General features: G+C 59.0%; 1 protein-coding gene across 5 annotated transcripts in view; it reads left to right on the top strand.

Annotated features, from left to right (window-relative positions):
• ARHGAP23 (Rho GTPase activating protein 23) overlaps positions 1 to 19,342 on the top strand; it is a 72,456-nt gene that overhangs the window by 26,173 nt on the left and 26,941 nt on the right. For 3 of the 5 annotated variants that reach the window (XM_047845575.1, XM_047845574.1, XM_047845577.1), the window contains 10 exons: positions 1,893 to 1,920; positions 3,547 to 3,645; positions 3,829 to 3,907; positions 4,071 to 4,125; positions 6,718 to 7,882; positions 9,489 to 9,644; positions 9,856 to 9,967; positions 10,151 to 10,208; positions 11,711 to 11,854; positions 18,258 to 18,578. In XM_047845575.1, coding sequence (XP_047701531.1) covers positions 1,893 to 1,920; positions 3,547 to 3,645; positions 3,829 to 3,907; positions 4,071 to 4,125; positions 6,718 to 7,882; positions 9,489 to 9,644; positions 9,856 to 9,967; positions 10,151 to 10,208; positions 11,711 to 11,854; positions 18,258 to 18,578 — 2,217 coding nt within the window. Of the gene's footprint in view, positions 1 to 1,892; positions 1,921 to 3,546; positions 3,646 to 3,828; positions 3,908 to 4,070; positions 4,126 to 5,375; positions 5,527 to 6,717; positions 7,883 to 9,488; positions 9,645 to 9,855; positions 9,968 to 10,150; positions 10,209 to 11,710; positions 11,855 to 18,257; positions 18,579 to 19,342 lie in introns of those variants that run through there. The other 2 variants (XM_047845576.1, XM_047845579.1) reach the window with 2 other exon arrangements.

Genomic DNA, 19,342 nt, shown 5'->3' with positions numbered 1-19,342 from the left:
CGGGAAGAGCGAGGGTCCTCGGCAGGAACTGGGGCCCCCCAGGAGGGCCCCCCTCCCTTCCCCCACCTCTTTCCCAGCAGGGCCGGAGACAGACTTATTTTGGAGTCAATGAACCTGTTACTCCCCCCCCCCCCCCCCACCTTCAGGGCTGAGACCAGCTGTTTGGGGCTCTCCTCTGGGGAGCTTGGTCCCACCTGCCAGAGAACCGGGGCCTTGGGTTTCACTGCCTGTGTCTGTGTACTTGCATGGCTCTCTTTGTGTGCACTTGGGTGCCCAGTATGTGGGTCATATGCATGCATGTTTGTGTATGTAGGCGTGGGTAGACAGGTGTCTCTAAATACACGTCTTCGGTATGTGTCCCTGTGCACTCTCATCCGTGTCTCAATCCGGGAGCACCTGCGTAAACTATTCCCATTGGCTGCAGCCGTGCTTAAGAGTGTAAGTGGGGGCTGACGGTGTGTGAGAGAGGCACAGCCCCCTGCCCCTTGATGCCCAAGGACACCAACCTTCTAGTTCCCTGGAACCTCCAGTCCTTCCTTTCCTCTTCCCCCAGAATGTCCCTGCTGCCTGGCCCCTGCCCCCTTTTCTCAGGGGGCCCTGCTGAGGGGTGAGCGGGGCGGATGCAGCCTGAGTGGCCTAGGCTGGGTGATAGACCTGTTTCAGAGAGACCTCGCTCACGTGGGGCGCTGGAAGACCCTGGGCGGGGCAAGCCAGGGGTGGATTCCATCCCCTTTCCGGAACCTGCCCAGGGCTGGGAGCCTGCAGGGAGCTCAGCCGTCTAAATGCATCCATCTGCCTTTGCCACCCGCTCACTGTGCTGTCAGCTCACATCAGCAGGCGCGCACCCCACACAGGGAGGGCAGGGGCAGAGGGACTGCTCTCCAGCGGTGCCCCACAGCCTTCATGTCCTGGCTGGGGTGCCAGAGAGTCCTGGGTTCCAGCCCTGGCTCGGAGTGGCCCTGGATAAGTCACGCCCTGTCATCTGCGGTAGAATGGATGGTCTGTGGACAGGGGTAGATACGATGATGCTAAATGTCGGATCCAGCTCTGACGTGGGACCCTGTCTCGCTGGCTTCCTTTCCCTCATTCCAGTTCCCTCCCCAGATCCAGCACCCTCCCTCTCACTACCAGGATGACCCCAAAGGTCTCCCTAGTGGGTCTCCTGGACTCCATTTCTTAGCCCTGCCGGATGCTAGAACCCTGTTCCCTCACTGGTATGTCACATCCACTCTCTCCCACCCAAGAACCTTCACTGGCTCCCTCTTTCTGTCCTTTCAAACCTGAATGCTTTAGTCTGACTTCTGTCACTTGCTGGTGTTGCTTTCTTTCTCGCGTCGGCTCAGCTGATGCTGTCCTACAAATGCTTGTTTATTTCTGCTGCCCAGCGCCTGCGTACTCCCCTCCCCTCACCCAGACCTCCCTCTCCCCTCCCTCCTCAAACTTGCCTTAAAATCCCCTCCCCCAGAGGGGTGCTAATCAGCCTTCCCTCCCCATTCTCTGAGAGCTGATAGCCACTGTTTGCACTCGTCACGCCTGCTTATCTGTGTCTGCCTGTGTGTCCTCCCTCTGTGCATTACGTTTAGTGCCTCCTTCCTCGGGCTTGGAGCTCCCCAAAGGAAGGGGTCATGGGTCCCCCAGTGGATTGGGGGCGAATGGCTGAAATACAAGGTGGTGGGATCAGCAGTCATGAGAGGGGGTTACTGTTGTTGGGGACCATTGCATGGCGCTTGATGACCGTCCCCACTGACACCCCTCCTGCCTCGTCTGGGCGCCAGGCTAGTTGAAGGAAGATAAGAGGGGAAGCCTTGGGTGGGGGACATCGAAGGGCCCGCCCAGGTGGAGCCACTGAGGGCTGGACCCAGGCCCCACACCCACCTCTCTGTCCCCTGCAGGAGGAAGAGAATGGAGGCCGAGGAGGAGGTAAGGAGTGGTGGGGGTGGGGCCCAGGGCTGGGGCTGGGCTGGGGCCCGTTTTCCAGCTTCTGTTTCTCTCCCGCTACCCAAGTCAGCCTGGGTTTTGCTGCCTGCCCTCCCACCGCCCCCAGCCCTGACTGCTGTCCAGTCTTTGCTCTTCTCTGTGTCTGTGCTTTCTCTCCTCAATCCTTTTTCTTTTCTTTTCTTTTCTTTCCTTTCCTTTCCTTTCCTTTCCTTTCCTTTTTTTTTAAGATTCCAAGAGGCAGCACATTTATTCTGGGCTCTAGGGGAGAGCTCCCTGAATTTCATTCCTACTCGTCATCACCAGTGACATGAGGACAGATCTTGGGCCCGCCAAGGCCCTGTGGTCCCTTCGATGCTTCCTTTCTTTTCTCACATTTGTCTCCCTCTGAGCCTGTCTGTTCCACACTGGGGGTGGTGCTCTGGGGAGCAGATGGCTTTCTAAGACCTGGCCTCTGCCCTGGAGTTACTCCCAGCCTAGGCTGAGGCACAGACACAGGGCGGCAGAGGCTGGGGGCTGGTGGTAGGGTGCAGCTGACCAATGGCTGTCCTCCGAGATGGAGACGCTGGGGTCCTGTTGGGTGTGAGGGGAGCCCTGAGGTCTTTATCTTACCAGATGTGGGCCTGCCTCCCCTGGCTCTCACCCTCGCTATCCCAAAGGGCCCCTTTCTGCCACCCGGGGTATTCAAGGCAAAACTCCTTTTTTTAAAAAAAATTTTTTTCGATGTTTATTTATTTCTGAGACAGAGAGAGACAGAGCATAAGTAGGGGAGGGGCAGAGAGAGAGGGAGACACAGAATCGGAAGCAGGCTCCAGGCTCCAAGCTGTCAGCAGAGAGCCCAACGCGGGGCTCGAACTCACAAACCGTGAGATCATGACCTGAGCTGAAGTCGGCTGCTCAACTGACTGAGCCACCCAGGTGCCCCAAGGCAAAACTCCTTTAACAGGCAGACTTCTTTCTCTGCCGTTGGGGCTTCTGCTGGGCAGTTGTGGTGACACTCCTGAGCCTCATCGCAGAGGCCCCTGGGGGCAAGGGGAAGAGCCAGCTGACCTAGAACAGGCCCCTTTCTCTGATGGAGACAGTTAGCAGCTGGGGTGTAATGTGATGTCATGAGGGGGTGAGTACTCATCTCAGGATCTTCGGGCCTCTGCTTAGAATCCTCTGCCCCTAGGGAAGGGGGTGGGGTGGGAAGCATGAGTATGGAGTGTCTGCGAGCCTCAGGGCCTTTCCGCAGCTTTCCCCAGGTCTGTGGGTGTGGGCATTCTGCATGTGTGGGTGTCTGCCCCACTAGACAGGGACCTTCACGAGGTCAAGGCCCATATCTGTCCATCCTTTTCAGTCTACTTTCTGGCACAGTGCTGGGATGAAAGCACCATTTAAGGAGTGATTCTGTGTGTCCGCGAACGTGTTTTCCCCACACTGGTCTTTGTTCTCCCAGGGGCGGATCCTCTTGTCTTATCCTATACATCCACGTCTCTGTGAATGGGTGGGTCCGTGTTTGTGTCCGTGTGAGTGTGACCGTTCTCTGAGTGTGTGTCCCCTGTGTGCGTAGCTGTGCATGGGTGTGACCTTCAGCAGCCACCCCCAGCTAACCTGGCTGATGCTCACCAGGACCCTCCCCCCGGCACCACCGCCTGGAGCCCATGGATACCATCTTTGTCAAGAATGTGAAGGATGATGGCCCCGCCCACAGAGCGGGCCTTCGCACCGGTGAGCTGTCCTTCTCTGGGTCTCTTCCAACTGCTCTCTGGTTAGGATGGGATTCTCAGATCCAGGTGTTGGGGAAGGCCCTGTCCTGGCGCTGTCATCCATGCCTGGTGCAGGGGTTCTCAGGAGGGGCCATGGTCACCCGTTGGCCTGCTCACGTGTGGTTCTGCCCCCCCCTTTCCCCAGGAGACCGGCTGGTGAAGGTGAACGGGGAGAGCGTCATTGGGAAGACCTACTCCCAGGTCATAGCTCTGATCCAGAATAGGTGAGTGCCCCCTGCCTCCCTTCTCCTGTAATAGCTCCCAGCATGCTCATTGAGTCCCTGCACACCACCCCCTTGACCCTGGGGTTGCCCTGGCGACCAGGATCCCTGTTCTCCCAGACCCTGTTGCCTCAGCCTGGCCTGACCCCCTGCCCTGTCTCTGTAGCGATGATACCCTGGAGCTCTCCATCATGCCCAAGGATGAGGACATCCTCCAGCTGGTGAGTCCTGCCCTGCTGTCTGAGGCGGAGGGGCCCTGGGGCCTGGGGGCGGGATACATCTCTCCTCCTTGGGGCCTCCCTTCTGCCTTCGGGAGGCAGAGAAGAGTGTAGGGCGCCGCACCAGTCCGGCACTGCCCAATCAGGGATGCCAGGCCCATCCCTGGGCTGGGGCCGGTTGTTGCTTCATTCAGGGCTGCTCTGTGCTGGGGGGAGGGGGGGGGCGCTGGCCTTGGCAGGCAGGATTCTTGCCAGAGTATCTGGAAGGAGGGTGGCCCAGCGGGCCCTGCCAGACTGGCACGTTCTTGTCAGCTCCCAAGAGACTGTTCTCCACACCCCCTCCCTGCCTGGCCCCGAGTGAGCATGTCTTCTGTAGCTGTGTCCACACACACACACACACACACACGCACGCACGCAGACTTACACACGCCTACATATGCTATCTTTCTGTGCACACCGACCCCAGGCCTGTCCCAGAGCCCAGGGCAGTCCTCTCTGCCCAGTGTCCAATTTCCTGATCTCATGGGTCTTAGCCAGATGCCAGCTTGCTTGCCCCCAAGGTCACTGCCCCCCTGGGGGAAGGCTGAGGGCCAAACCCAGGAGGCCCTGGGAGCCGGGCTGGCTTCTGCCCTGGATGTGCTCTCATAATCACTGTAATCACGGTGCCATGCTTGGCACCCTGCCCCTCTGGGAACCTCCACCCTCTGACCTGGATTGTCCCCTTGCCCTTCCTGGGGAGGGGGAGGTAAGCCTGGAGGCCCAGAGAGGTGGATGGCTCTCCACAAGTCTCAAAGGCCCTGCGGGTACACTTCCCCCAGGCCGAGGCAAGGAAAAGCCAGGAGGGGGTGACAGGGCGGGATCTAAGGCTGCCCTCCATCTCTCCAGCCGGAGGAGGAGGAAGAGGGGGGCAAGGGGTGGGGAGAGCAGCAGCCTTGAGCTCTGTTACCGGGGTTCGAGGTTCGGGTGGGCTGGCGGCCCCAGATGTCAGCCTCTGGGGCCCTCCGCTGGCCCCCTCCATCCTAGGCCAGCCAGAGGGTGGGGCCCAGGCATTCCTGTGGTTGCGAGCCAAGGCTGGAGGCCAATGGGGCCGCGGCAGCTGCTGACGCCACCGCCGACGCGGCGAGGCCCCTCCACACCCATCTTCCCCTCCCTCCTCCTCCCGCCAGCCAGCCGCTGAGAGAGAGAGAGAGAGAGAGAGAGAGAGAGAGCCGGTGGGGGGCCGAGGGCAGCCGCTGGGAGGGCAGACTGGGGGTGGAGGACAGACGTGGGGCCAGCACAGTGGTCAGTGGGGGTTCACCCCCCGGCCAGGGAAGGCGGAGGCTGGCCGCGATGCTGTCGCCAGCGCCTCCGCCGCCGTGGTGATGCGGGGAGCCTGGGGAGCCGGCAGGATGGCAGGAGGGAGAGGTATGTGAGTGTCCCCCGGCTGGGTGTGTGGGTCCGAAGGGGGCTGAGTGTGAGTACGGGGGGTGTGGTCTAACTTGTCCTCATCACATGATGTGTGTGCCTGGGACTGGAGGTGTAGTTTATATGTGTCTCATTGTGTTTCGCTCTGTGTGTGTGTCTGTGTGTGTGTGTGTCTTTGGGTGTGTATTTTCCAGTATCTCCTTGTGGTGTGGCACACACATGCGCGTGCGCGTGGGAGCGTGTGTGTGTATGTGTGTATTGTGTTTCACTCTCCCACCCTTTGATACTTCACCCTGAGAGACGCCCCTGGGCACCCATCAAGGGCCAGGCTAGGCCAGGGCCACAAGGCCTCTGTCCCTAGGGGCTGCCTCCTTTTTTGGCTGGGCCTGGGCACCGGCCCTGTCACTCCTCAGCAATGCAGCGTCAGCCTCGGCTCCCAGTGCCAGATTCCAGGCCTGGGGTGGCAGAAGGTGGCCTGAGGCCCCTTAGACGGTCCGGCCCCTCCCCCAAGCCTGGCCCAGAGGGAGCAAGAGGCGGGCAAGTTTCTCTTCACTCCGGAGGCCTAGGAGCCAGGCCCCGGCTCCCCGGGGCTCCCCGTCCAGGGGACGGAGGGACGGCGGGGCTTTCCCAGCCCCCGCCCACCCCCAGCCCACCCCGCCGTGGACACACCCCTTGGTCAGCTGCCGTCTCTGTCTTCTGCCACCTTGACTGGTCTCTGGTGGGTTTTCCGAGCCCAGCCCGGGGGGCTGTGGGCACTGTTGGATGTAAGGCAGCAGGGAGGCGGCTGAGGCCAGCATGGGGGAGGACCCCAGAAAACAGATGTTGGAATGTTTGTGGCTACAGGCAGTCCTTGTCATAAGTCTTAGAGAAATCCTGGCTGTTTCTCTAGTGAGAGAGAGAGAGGGAGAGAGAGAGAGAGAGAGAGAGAGACAGAGAGTGAGAGAGTGTGTGTGTCTGTGTGTGTGTGTGTGTGTGTGACTCTCAAAGGCCTCTAATTTCTTTGTTCTCTCCCTCCCTCCCCCCGACTCTCTCTGGAGCATGCCTTCCGGCTCCCACCCACTCAGGGCCCCCCTGCCGCTTGGTCCTTTCCCTCAGTCCACTTCTCTAGGGTCCTGATCTCCCAGGGCTGATGTAACTCCGCCCTGTGGGACTCGTCCAGCCCTGCTCACCTGCCTCTGTGTTCCCGGCCAGGCCTACTCCCAGGACGCCTACCTGAAGGGGAACGAGCCGTATTCTGGAGAGGCCCGGAGTATCCCAGAGCCACCTCCCATCTGCTACCCTCGCAAGACTTACGCCCCGCCAGCCCGGGTCTCCACCTGGGCCACTATGGTGCCTGAGCCCCTCTCAGCACTGCCCAGTGACCCCCGGAGTCCTGCCGCCTGGAGTGACCCGGGGCCCCGCGTCCCTTCTGCCACCCGTACCCATCCGGACAACTCTTCCTTGGGGATGAGCCAGCCCCGCCCCAGCCCTGGTGCCTTCCCCCGCCTCCCCTCGGAGCCCCGGACGCCCCGTGCCTTCCCTGAGCCTGGCAGCCGGGTGCCCCCCAGCAGACTGGAGTGCCAGCAGGCTTTGTCACACTGGCTGTCAAACCAGGTACCCCGCAGGGCGGGGGAGAGACGGTGTCCTGCCATGCCCCCCCGGGCCCGCAGTGCCTCCCAGGACCGGTTGGAGGATGTGACTGCCCACCGCCCATGGCCCTGCTCCACCTCCCAGGGTGCCTTGAGCCAGTTGGGTCAGGAGGGCTGGCACCGAGCTCGCTCAGACGACTACTTGAGCCGGGCCACCCGCTCAGCCGAGGCGCTGGGTCCAGGAGCACTGGTGTCACCCCGTTTCGAGCGCTGTGGCTGGGCTTCCCAGCGTCCGTCTGCCCGCACCCCTGCCTGCCCACCCAGGGACCTTCCTGCGCCCCAGGCCCCACCCCCGCCTGGTCTGCAAGGCCTGGATGACATCGGCTACATCGGGTACAGGAGCTACAGCCCATCATTCCAGCGCCGGACTGGCCTCTTGCACGCACTCTCCTTCCGGGACTCACCCTTCGGGGGGCTACCCACCTTCAACTTGGCTCAGTCCCCTGCATCGTTCCCGCTGGAGGCCTCCGAACCACCCAGGGTTGTGCGCCCAGAACCCAGCACCCGGGCTCTGGAGCCCTCCACCGAGGATCGCCGCGACGAGGTGGTCCTGAGGCAAAAGCCTCCCACGGGCCGGAAGGTCCAGCTGCCCTCCGCAAGACAGATGAACCTTGGGTTTGGTGAAGAGTCCCCAGAGCCAGAGTCCAGTGGGCGAGTGGAACGCCTGGGCAGGAAGGTGGCCCCTTTGGCCACTACTGAAGACTCTCTGGCTTCTATCCCCTTCATTGGTGAGTGACAGTAGAGGTGACTGTCTTGGGAGACTGGGTCGTCTGTGCCCTGTTTTACCCCACCCACCTGTCAACCATAGGCAAAACTCTGGGTTGAGTGCCGATTTCTCTGTTTGTCCGTCTGTCTGTCTGTCCATCCATCCGTCCTTTTGTTCTCTCCTGCATCCTGCCACCCTTCCTTTCATTCATTTCTCCCCCAGCCGTCTTTCTTTCCTCCCTCCCTCCTTCCTTTCATCCTTCATCCACCCGTCCGCCCACCCATCCATCACTTCTCTTCTTTTCCTCCTCCCTTTCTTCTTCCTCCCTTTGTTCATTCATTCTTCCTTCTCGTCTTCCCTCATTCTTTCTTTTCATCCTTCCTTCCACCCTTGCTTTCTTCTACCCTTCCTTTGTTCCTTTTACTTTTTGTTCCTTCCACCCACCCTCCACCCATCCATTCATCCAACAAATATTTGTGTCAGGCACCGTGCTAGGCTTCAAGCTCTTCTGGAGCGTGTGGTCCAGCAGCCGGACAGATGATCGGACAAGAGCAACCCCATGGTGTGTGTGTGTGTGTGTGTGTGTGTGTGTGTGTGTGTGATGGGAGTACAGGGGACTCTAGGAGACAGAGAAGGGTGCATGGTCCAGACTGGGGCGTGGTAGCCAAGGAGAGAATCTTAGAGGAAGGAGATTAGGGCTCAGATTTGAAGGATGAGAAAGAGTTAGGGGGAGAACGTAAAGGGAGAGAATAGAATATGCCAAGAACCCTGACGTGAGAGAGGAGGGTGCCTTTCGAGGTCGCCAGAAAGGGTCCAGAGGGGCTGTGTCAGTCTCTGGGGAGTTGGGGACGTTATCCTGAGAACAGAGGGGACACTGAGAGTTTGCTGCCTGTGGAACAGATGTTGGATAAGGGAGAGGCAAGAGAGAGGAGAGACAGGGTGGTTCCCAGGTTTCTGGTCTACCTAGAGGATTGTGCCTCACCCCTGCATCGGGAATGAGAGTGGGGGCAGGAAAAGGTTTAAGGTTTGCTGACTGTGTCTATGAGGGTGCAGGATAGGCTGGGCTGGGTCTAGGGGCTTGAGATAAAGACCAGATACAAGATCATGAGACTGGGACCAGAAGTGGAGAGACAGTACCTGGAACTGAGCAGGGTGAGCTCACCCTATGGTGGTCATGGGAGTGAGGGAGAAGAGGCCAGGCCAGACCCAGCCCTGGCCTCCCCTGGTCAGCTTTCGGTCAGAGTGGGCAGACACAGCGTCAGTAATTTCCCAGTGTGAGGGGGAAACGTAGCGCCTGCCCTCAGGGAGCCCCCAACTGACGGAGGAGACAGTCCTTATCCTCAAGAGACCCCCGGTCTGGTGGGGGAGATGGTCCGAAGCTCTCAGGAGCCCAGTCCAGGGAGGGTGGCTCAACCTCAGGCCTGGGTGTGAAGGAGGAGGCAGGGGCGGAGCCTCCATGCTCACAGTCTGGGGATGGGGGGGCCCTTGGCCACGGGCGTATTGCCAGCAGGGCCTCGGAGGACCTGAGCCTTGGGCACGTGGTCTGGGCCAGGACGCGAGGCTGGGGGCGGGGGGCAGGCAGGTTTAGCTTTCTGCCACCTTTATCCCCCACTCCCCTCTGCTTGCAGATGAACCCACCAGCCCCAGCATTGACCTCCAAGCCAAGCATGTCCCTGCCTCCGCTGTGGTCTCCAGCGCCATGAACTCAGCCCCCGTCCTGGGCACCAGCCCATCCTCCCCAACCTTCACCTTTGCCCTTGGCCGCCATTACTCCCAGGACTGCAGTGAGTGCTCCCTGAAGCCCTTGCCCCGTCCTTTCCCTGGCTGCCTGGTCCTCAGGGGTCTCTGCTGGGCTTGCTGCCTGATGTATGGCCTCTTCTTGCCGGCTTCTGCTACTCCAGGGGCCCCGTGGGTGGTCACCTCCTGGCCCTGCCCAGACAGGAGGGCTCCAGGGAAGCCCTGGCCCTCCTGCTGACCCTGTGGGTGGCTTTGCAGGTAGCCTCAAGGCCGGCCGCCGCTCCTCCTACCTGCTGGCCATCACCACAGAGCGCTCCAAGTCCTGTGACGATGGGCTCAACACCTTCCGGGAAGAGGGCAGGGCTCTGAGGTGAGGACAGCGTGTGGCCGTCACAGCCACCCTGACTGGGCTGGGACGGGGCTCTCGGCCCTGGCGTCCTCTATGCCGCCCAGGCAATGAGCTCCCTCCCTGGAAGGCTTCTGAGCCTTGGGATTTGAGGAGAAGTCCTAGCTGTGCTTCCTACCTCCCTCACACTCAGTTCTCACTCGCCAGGCGCCTGCCAAACCGAGTACCCAGCCTGCGGATGCTGCGAAGCTTCTTCACTGATGGGGTGAGTGGTGAGCGTGTGCGGGCGAGAGTGTCCGGGGAGCTGGGGAGGGACCGATGCCTCGGCTGTGGAGCCCCGTCTTGGGGTGGGTTTCTAGGCCTCTGGCTCCCGGGGCGGGAAGTGGTCTACTCTGGCTCCTGTGTCCCTCCTCCACCCCCGCCCCCCAACCCTGTAGGTGATCCCCTGGTGTCAGCTGTATGGGCTGTGTCATCACTTAAAGACACCCGCACCCTCCACCCACCCAAGGCCTTGGTCCGTATCGTTCCCCCACTTAGAATGCCCTTTCCACACACTCCCCTCCACAGCCACATGACTCACCTTTTAATTCCTTTTTTTTTTAATTTTAATTTTTTACATTTATTTATTTTGAAGAGACAGAGAGGGACAGAGCATAAGCGGGGGAGGGGCAGAGAGAGAGGGAGTCACAGAATCCGAAGCAGGCTCCAGGCTCTGAGCCCGACGCGGGGCTCGAACTCACAAACCGTGAGATCATGACCTGAGCCGAAGTCGGATGCTTCACCGACTGAGCCACCCAGGCGCCCCTCACCTTTTACTTTCTTCGGGTTTATCTCCACCTTTTCTGAGATTTTAGCCTTCACCCCTGACATGTGATGCCTACTTTCTCCTTAGCACTTCTCATGTGATACAGTTTATGCATCTGTCCCCTCTCTTGCTCGTCTCCCAGATAGAATGTAAGCTCTGTGAGGGCAGGGATTTCGTTTCGTTTGCTCGCTCCCTGTGGGTGCCAAAAACTGCCTGCACAGGGTGGCCTGGGGCAGTATTTGTGTGGTGTCTTCAGGGGAGGGGGGACACTGGAAAGGAGGGGGACGCAGGACTGAGAGTGATGGACAGGCTGGAGTTTCCAGGCTCAGACCCTGGGGAGACGTGGGGTCAGTTCTGAAATGGCCTTAACTCTTCGTGATTACAGGTAGACTAGAAAAGCCACTTGATTTCAAACCCTCGGTATCTTTGGTTCATTTAACACCTTGAGGATATTGTCACCTGGCTTATTCCTTATCGCTTCCTCTGCTTACTTAACTCTCCCTTGACCTGTCACTTCTGTTGCTGGAGTCGTGTTGACACTATCACTTCCTCTGTTTAACTCCTTGTGGACATGACTACATGCTCCACTAACTCAGCCTTTGTTGATGTTTCCACTTCCTCTGTTTATGTAACTCCGTGTTGTCACAATCACTTCCTTTGTTTCCTTAGTTGCTTCAAGTCCATAAAATTAAAGGAGGTACCAGATTGGCTTTTCTAGCGTGGTGAGACATGTGGTCGGCAGGTCATAGCCTTTCTTCCTTTCTGGCTTCCTCGGCACATACGTCCCATGACCTCAGCGCGGTGGTTCAGAGAGGGCAAGCGGGGCCTGTGAGGCCACACAGCACAGCAGAGCGTAGCCCAGGCATCCACCGGGCCCGCGTGGCTGTGCGAGGTCCATGGGCCTTCTGGCATGCTGGCACCGTGGGAGCCCCCCTAAGTTGCCCTCCGTTGTGTCCCTGCAGTCCTTGGATAGCTGGGGTACTTCCGAAGATGCTGATGTTCCTTCTAAGCGACACTCAACCTCTGACCTCTCGGACGCAACCTTCAGCGATATCAGGAGAGAAGGCTGGTTGTATTATAAGCAGGTCCTCACCAAGAAGGGGAAGGTAAGGTGGTTGGCAGCCTGAGGTGGAGGTGGATGGACGCTGTCTCCGGCAGAACTCTCCGGCTTTTATACCCGCCCCACAGCCTCTGGAGCCAGAGGGAACCAGCTGAGGCTGTAGCCTGAGGGGTAGAGGTTAGATGTTAGGAAGAACTTCCTGGGGTGCATAAAGAACTCACGAACAAGAGGGGTTAACCAGAGAGGTCGTCTCTGCTGCTGCGGGAGGAATCTGGTCAAACTGTGCCTGGAATTCTGACAGAACCATCCCACGGTGATCCTTGGTTGGCTGATCGCCCCAGAAGGGGTCACTGGGGGCTCACGGAAAATGAGGGAGCAAGGCCAGGGTGATTCTTTCGGAGGAGCTGAGACCCCAAAAGTAGGCAGACGTTAGCCTTTTCGGGGCCTTGCAGGGCCAGCAAAGCTTTTAGTCTTTATCCTAAGAGCCACTGAAGCCCCTGGGGTCTCTTTCATTTGGCTTCCTGGGGAATGAATTAGAGAGGGGCCCCGGCTGGGGCCGGCTGGAGGCAGGAGGACCAATTAAGGGCGACCACAGCGACGGCTGGGCATGCAGGTGGCAGGGGGAGACAAACAGGATCCCAGAGCGAGGAGGCCGGGGCCCTGGGTCCACGGAGGCGACGCGGCCCGGGCGAAGCTGAGCGGAGCGGTTAGCATCGACCTGGGCTTGGCCCTTGCCTGCATCATGAATTGCCCGGGGGAAGCTTGGGTGACTCACCCGCCTATGACTCAGTTTCCTCGTCTGTAAATAGAGCTAACAACAATCCCTAGCATATACACCTGTTGCTGAGGATTAAACGAGATGATCTCAGCAAAAGTGCACCCAGTGCCTGGCACGGGGAGCTGCTAGTCCTCTGCTATTAGTTGAATTTTCCACCCCGCCTTCTGGGGGTCTTGTACCTGGAGAGAATGTAAGCTTTGAAGTCAGACAGACTGGGAGCTCCTGCCCAGCCACTTATCCAGCATATGGTTTTGGGCAAGCCCCTTAACCTCTGTACCTCACTCTTCTGATCTGTAACGTGGGGACAGTGCCATTCTATGTCCCGGGCTGGTGGGAGGTGAAGTGAGATGTATGGGCCAGGTGGGGCTGGCATCCATCTGTGCCCTCATCCAGTCCACGATAATGACCGAGTGCCTGCCATGCTCCCGATTCTCGGTCGAGGTTCTGGGTATTTAGTGGTGTGGGAGGCAGGCCATCCCGCCCCGCTGGGGCTCAGGACAAGCAGAGGAAGCACCCGGTGCATAATAGTTGCCAGCCCACGACTGTCAGGACTGGAGAGCTGAGCTGAATGGCACGCAGTAGGTGACCCCAGCCTAGGCGGGGTTGGGGGAAGGTGTCAGGGAGGCTGTGACATGAAGGGTGTGTGAGAATCCACAGAACAGGGAGGGGGTGGGAAGTGCTCTGACAGTGGAGATGCCCTCCTGGATGGTCTGGGAGAAAGGAACAGAGGGCGTGCTGGGTGGCCGCGAGCCAGGTGAGAGGTGGAAGCCGAGGTGGGGAGGCAGGTGCCTGCTTCGGGACCTTATCACCCAGGACAAGCCTTTGCAGGGGTTTAGATGGGGATGGGAGGTGTGTAAGCCCAGGAGGCAAGGGTCACATCTGTGATAGGAGATGACAGTGCCAGGTGAGCCAGGGCGGGGGCTCTAAGGTCGTGGCATGGGGTGGAGGGGAAGGGACAATTTAGAGACACTGAGGGACCGATGGGTTTGGCTTGCTGATGGCTGGGAGGTGAGGGAGGGTGGAGGAGGCAGATGATGGCTGCGGGGGCGATGGGGCCTTCCCCTGAGCCACAGGGCACTGGAGGGGCAGGTTGGTGAGTGGAAGCCAAGGGTTCCTTTGGGGACTTGTGGAGTCCAAGGGCCCTGGGTCATGCCCCGGTGGGGGTGTCCTGGGTTCAGAGGCTCTAGGGCTGTGGCACTCGGGAGGGAGTCAGTCTATCAGGGTGTGCACTTGTAGCCACAGGTGTGGGAGCACTGAGGGAGAAGGCGAGAGACTGGCTGCACCTTGAGAGGAAGTGGGGAGAGCAGACCAAAGAGGAAAGCCAGCAAGATGGCAGGAGGGGTTGCCTAGGAGGGCAGCAGGGGCCAGCTGTGTGAGCTGAGGAAGGGGAGATGAACCCTTCCAGCCCCAAGTTTGAGCTCCTCTGAGGGCCAGGGGAGAACTGCTGACTCCAGCCTGCGAGGTGGCCCATCTCCCAGCTCTGGATGGCCCCAGGCAGCCGCATCACAGTGTCTCCCAGGCAGGGACAGGAACTGGGCCCTTCCTGCTCACTGACCTGTACTGGAGGACAGGGGCTTCCACTCCTGGCTTGGCCAGGACCCGATTTCACTTGTCCCCTCAGTGCTGTGGCCTGGGAGTTAGGAGAGGGGTCATTAAGTCAGCTTTGGGCCCTTAGTCTGTCCAGGGAACTGATGTCCAGCCGGATGTTGTCCGCTCTGGCAAGTCTAACCTCTCCTGGGTAACCCCCACCCAGTCTCCAGGCTCTTTCAGAGACCATTCACTGTCGGGCAGAGGGAGGTAGGTGTGACAGGTCCCTGCAGTCACAGACCTACATTTGAGCAGGATGTAACCTTGGGAACTGGCTAGTTCACCTTTCATTTACCAGTAGGGAACACTGATGCCAAGGGAGGGGGCTTGACTTATCCATGGTCACCTAGTTGGTTCGGTCTCAAAGGGTCACCTTGTTGGGGCGCCTGGGTGGCTCAGTCGGTTAAGCGTCCGACTTCGGCTCAGGTCATGATCTCGCGGTCCGTGAGTTCGAGCCCCGAGTCGGGCTCTGTGCTGACAGCTCAGAGCCTGGAGCCCGTTTCAGATTCTGTGTCTCCCTCTCTCTGCCCCTCCCCTGTTCATGCTCTGTCTCCCTCTGTCTCAAAAATAAATAAACATTTAAAAAAAAAAGGGTCACCTTGTCACACACCCCCCCCTCACTCTGACATAAGAAATTCCCCTGGAGGGGCGCCTGCGTGGCTCAGTGAGTTAAGCATCTGACTCTTGATTTCGGCTCAGGTCACGATCTCATGGTCGTGAGATCGAGCCCCGAGTCGGGCTTTGTGCTGAGCTTGGAGCCTGCTTGGGATTCTCTCTCCCTTTCTCTCTGCCCCTCCCCACTTGCACGCCCGCTCTCTCTCTCTCAAAATAAAAATATAAACATGAAAACAAATTCCCCTGGAGGGTCATGTCATTTCCTGCTCTGACAATCCTGTCTGGGTCCAGCAGGTCTGTGGTGGTGGGCAGGGCTCATGGTCAGATGTGGCCGTGTTACCCGCCAGCCACGGAGTTTCCTCATCTGGCTCGTTCTGAGGGCAGAGGCCCCTGTTGGATGAGTGGTAGGTAGGCCACCAGTGCAAGGAAGGGAGCCCTGGGCCTGATGGGGGAGAGCCTCTGCCCTCAGGGTGCTCCGAGGATGATTAATTCATTAATTCATTTATTCAATAAATATTGATGAGCACTTACCCTACGCCTGTGGAGGCTGTAGGCTCTTGGCTAAGGATGTGAGAGGACAGACCAGTTCCCGGCCCCCATTTACTGGAGAAATCCGCAACTAGCATTAAGCGGAGGTTACAGTAAGCACTCAGGGAAAATGAACAGGGTGATGTGAATTGCCTTTAATTCTGGAGGTAGCAGGGAGCTGCCTTTATTAAAAAAATGGTCAATGGGGCTCCTGGGTGGCGCAGTCGGTTAAGCGTCCGACTTCAGCCAGGTCACGATCTCGCGGTCCGTGAGTTCGAGCCCCGCGTCAGGCTCTGGGCTGATGGCTCGGAGCCTGGAGCCTGTTTCCGATTCTGTGTCTCCCTCTCTCTCTGCCCCTCCCCCGTTCATGCTCTGTCTCGCTCTGTCCCAAAAATAAATAAAAAACGTTGAAAAAAAAAAATGGTCAGTGGGGACTCCCGGGTGGCTCAGTCGGTTGAGCGTCTGATTCTTGATTTCAGCTCAGGCCATGATCTCACGGTTAGTGAATTCGATCCCCTTGTTGGGCTCTGTGCCAGCGGTGTGGAGCCTGCTTGGGATTCTCTCTCTGCCCCTCCCCGACTCATGCACACTCTCCCCCCCCTCCCCGCCTCAAAATAAATAAATAAATGTTTTTTTTTTTTTTTAAGAAAGAAAAAATGGTCAGCGAAGTCCTCACTGAGGAAGTGACGTTTGTGACATTTGATCTCAGATCTAAAGGGCAAGAAGGAGGCCACATGGAGAAGTGAGGGAAGGGGCTCTGACCAGAAGGGACAGCAAGAAAGAACAAAGGCCCCAAGAAAGGAAAGGGTTGGCTTGTTCACTAGAGAAGGGCCCCTGTGTCTTGACACAGCGAGAAAGAAGTCGGTGGAGAAGCTGAGTTTGGAGGGGGAGAGACACATCATGAAAGTTGTTGGGTTTGATTCCAGTGGCGGTGGGAACCTACCAGGGAGGGCTACGCAGGGGAGAGACACCATCTCGCTTACATTTTAAAATGGTGGCTGCAGGGGCGACTGTCTGACTCAGTGGGTAGAGTGTGTGACACTGGATCTCAGGGTCGTGAGTTTGAGCCCCACGTTGGCACAGAGATTACTTAAAAAAAAAAAATGTTGGCAGCTGTGGGGTGGAGAGTGGATTGCAGGAGATGAGGGTGGGGACTGGGAAGGTTTGTGTAGTTGTCCAGGTAAGAGGTGTTGGTGGTATAGACAAGTTGGTAAATATCGGGAAAAGGTGGAGACAGGTGGTGTTTTGGAAGCAGCACAGGTGTGACTTCCTGATGGGTTGGATGTCAAGGGTGAGGAAGGGGGGCGGTCAAGGGCAAGTCCTAGTTTTCTGGGCAACTGGGTGGATGTGTTGAGCTGGAGAAGTTGGGGAGGGCTGTGGAGGAATGAGTTTGGTGACAAAAATCAAGTACCCCGTGGAGTGCCTATGAGACATGCACATGGGGACACTGAGTAGGCAGTGGGAGGTGCAGGACTGTGGCTGGGGGGGGGGGGGTCGGGGGAGGATGCTGGACCAGGGATACGTTTGGGAATCCCCATCAGTAGACAGATGGGATTTAAAGCCACAGGTGTGGATGACATCACAGGAGAGACATTCAGGGAAAGGGGAGCCCAGAACAAAATTCTGGAGCTCCCCCTCCTGTAGGGCAGGGGCTTAGCCTCCGCTCTAGAGTCATGTGGGGCCCCATGATTCTTTGTTGTGGGGGGCTGTCTTGGCCATCGGGGCGTGTTTAGCAGCATCCTTGGCCTCTACCCACTAGATGCCATAGCACGTCTCCAGGTGTGACGACTGAAAATATCTCCAGATAAATGTCCTCTGGGGACCATTCGCTCCAGTTGAGAACCGCTGATGAGAGCATGTTGTGGGGGGCTAGGGTGGGGGCGGGGAGAAAACCAATGGAGGAGACTGAGAAGGAGCCAGTGGAATGAGGAGGAAAACCAGGAACCACGGGGTCCCGGATGCCAAGAGAGGGCTTGGAGAAGGAAGGAGCTGCAGGCTGGTAACGTGCCTCAGAGAGGCTAAGGAAAAGGCCAGGCCGGACGGAGAAGCTGCTTCGGCAGCACGAGGGGCCAGAGTGACCTTATGAGTGGCCTCTGAGACCAGGATACAGAGTAGAGTCTTGAACGAGGGGCAGACAAGCTGGGAGAGCAGGTGTGGTGGGGAATTCTTGATCAGTTTGCTGCGCAGGGGGCAGCGTGTGGACTTAGGAACGGCTTTACGAGGATTTTATGTAAGGTGGGCTAGGCTGGGTGGGGGCCTCGCTGCTGCTGTGGGGGCATTGCTGACCAGATGCTGTTGATGCTAGTATTTTTTTTTTTTTTAATGTTTATTTTTGAGAGAGACAGAGACAGAGTGTGAGCGGGGAGGGGCAGAGAGAAAGGGAGACAGAATCTGGAGCAGCCTCCAGGCTCTGAGCAAGCTGTCGGTACAGAGCCGGACGCTGGGCTTGAACTCCCGAACTGCGCGATCATGACCTGAGCCGAAGTCGGAGGCTTTAACTAACTGAGCCACCCAGGTGCCCCGTTGATGCTAGTATTGATTGATTGATGGATTGATTTTTGAGAGCGTGAGAGAGAACTGGAGCAGGGGAGGAGCACAGAGAGAGGGAGACAGAGGATCTGACGAGGGCCTCACCAGCTGTGAGATCGCGACCTGAGCCGAAGTCGGATGCTAGTGTTTAAAGATGCTGGTGTTTAAAGGAAGGTTGGGGGACTGAGAATGGTGGGTAGGGGTGTCCAGGCAGGTAAGGGGCTGGGCAGGAGGGTGGGGCAGGGGGCTCCTGGCCGTGGGGCGGGGTCCCCACTGCTGTGGCCGCCTGCAGCTCCCGGGGCCCCCTCGCGCTGTGGGGGCGGGGAGGGCAGGCCCCGCCTCTCACACCCTCCCCCTTCCCATGTCTTCCCCCCCCCCCCCCCCCCCCCCCCCCCCCCGTATCTCCCTGCAGAAAGCGGGCGGCGGCCTGCGCCAGTGGAAGCGGGTCTACGCCGCGCTGCGGGCGCGCTCCCTCTTGCTGAGCAAGGAGCGGCGGGAGCCCGGGCCGGCGGCGGCGGCGGGGGCGGCGGCGGCCGTCGCAGGTGAGGACGAGGCGGCGCCCGTCTGCATCGGCTCCTGCCTGGTGGACATCTCCTACAGCGAGACCAAGAGGAGGCACGTGTTCCGGCTGACCACCGCTGACTTCTGTGAATATCTCTTTCAGGCTGAGGACCGGGATGACATGCTGGGCTGGATCAGAGCGATCCGAGAGAACAGCAGGGCCGAGGGCGAGGTGAGGGCCCGGCCGCCCACCAGGGCTGGGGTGGGGTGGGGCGGGGCGGGGTGGGGGTGGGGGTGCAGGGAGGCCCCAGGGCCGCCCCTCCCCTGCCGCGGACCTCGCTTCACCGCTCTGAGCCTCAGTTCCCTCCTCCATAAAATGGGCCAACAGGGGGTACCCCCTGCAGCCCTACCTGCCGGGGCTTTGGCGTAAAGAGAAAATACAGACAGCGGCTCCCAGAGCCCTCGGCACCCTCAGTGCTCCCTGGCCGGCAGGAACACTAATAACTACAGGGAAGGCACGAATTATTATCGTTATTATCATTATTATTACTGCCTTGGGCAGGCTGTGGCACAGAGAGGTCAGCTCCCGGCCAATCTTAGGTCTTGCTTCAGAAAGCCGGGGTTTCTTATGGAGTGAATTACAGAATGCGGTGCCCCTGTGCCAGAACCGTGGCTGGCCCTTCTGACAGGGCTGGCCTGTCAGCAGGGCACCAACACATTGACCTTGGGAGGAGGCCAAGAGGATTGGCCTTTGGCAGCAGGCTGCACTGGTTGAGCCAAAGGCTTTGGCAGGGATTTCAGGGTAGTTTCTCAATGGCGCCCCCTCTTGGGCAGCTGCAGCTGCACACCCAGAGCCAGGGCTGAAGTTTCTGTTTCACTTGCCCTCCCCCCTCCAGCAGGGGCTTGCACCGAGGTGCTTTTGCTCACGTGCACACAGCTCTGTGGGGGTCCTGAGCTCCAGGGCTGGTCTCTGCCATGAGGATGCTGGGCCAGGGG

The sequence above is a fragment of the Prionailurus viverrinus genome, unplaced genomic scaffold (genome assembly GCF_022837055.1).
Source record: "Prionailurus viverrinus isolate Anna unplaced genomic scaffold, UM_Priviv_1.0 scaffold_35, whole genome shotgun sequence".
In the NCBI taxonomy this organism is placed as follows: domain Eukaryota; kingdom Metazoa; phylum Chordata; class Mammalia; order Carnivora; family Felidae; genus Prionailurus; species Prionailurus viverrinus.
The sequence above is the reverse complement of the archived record's forward strand: the minus strand, read 5'-3'. Positions and strand labels throughout refer to the sequence as shown.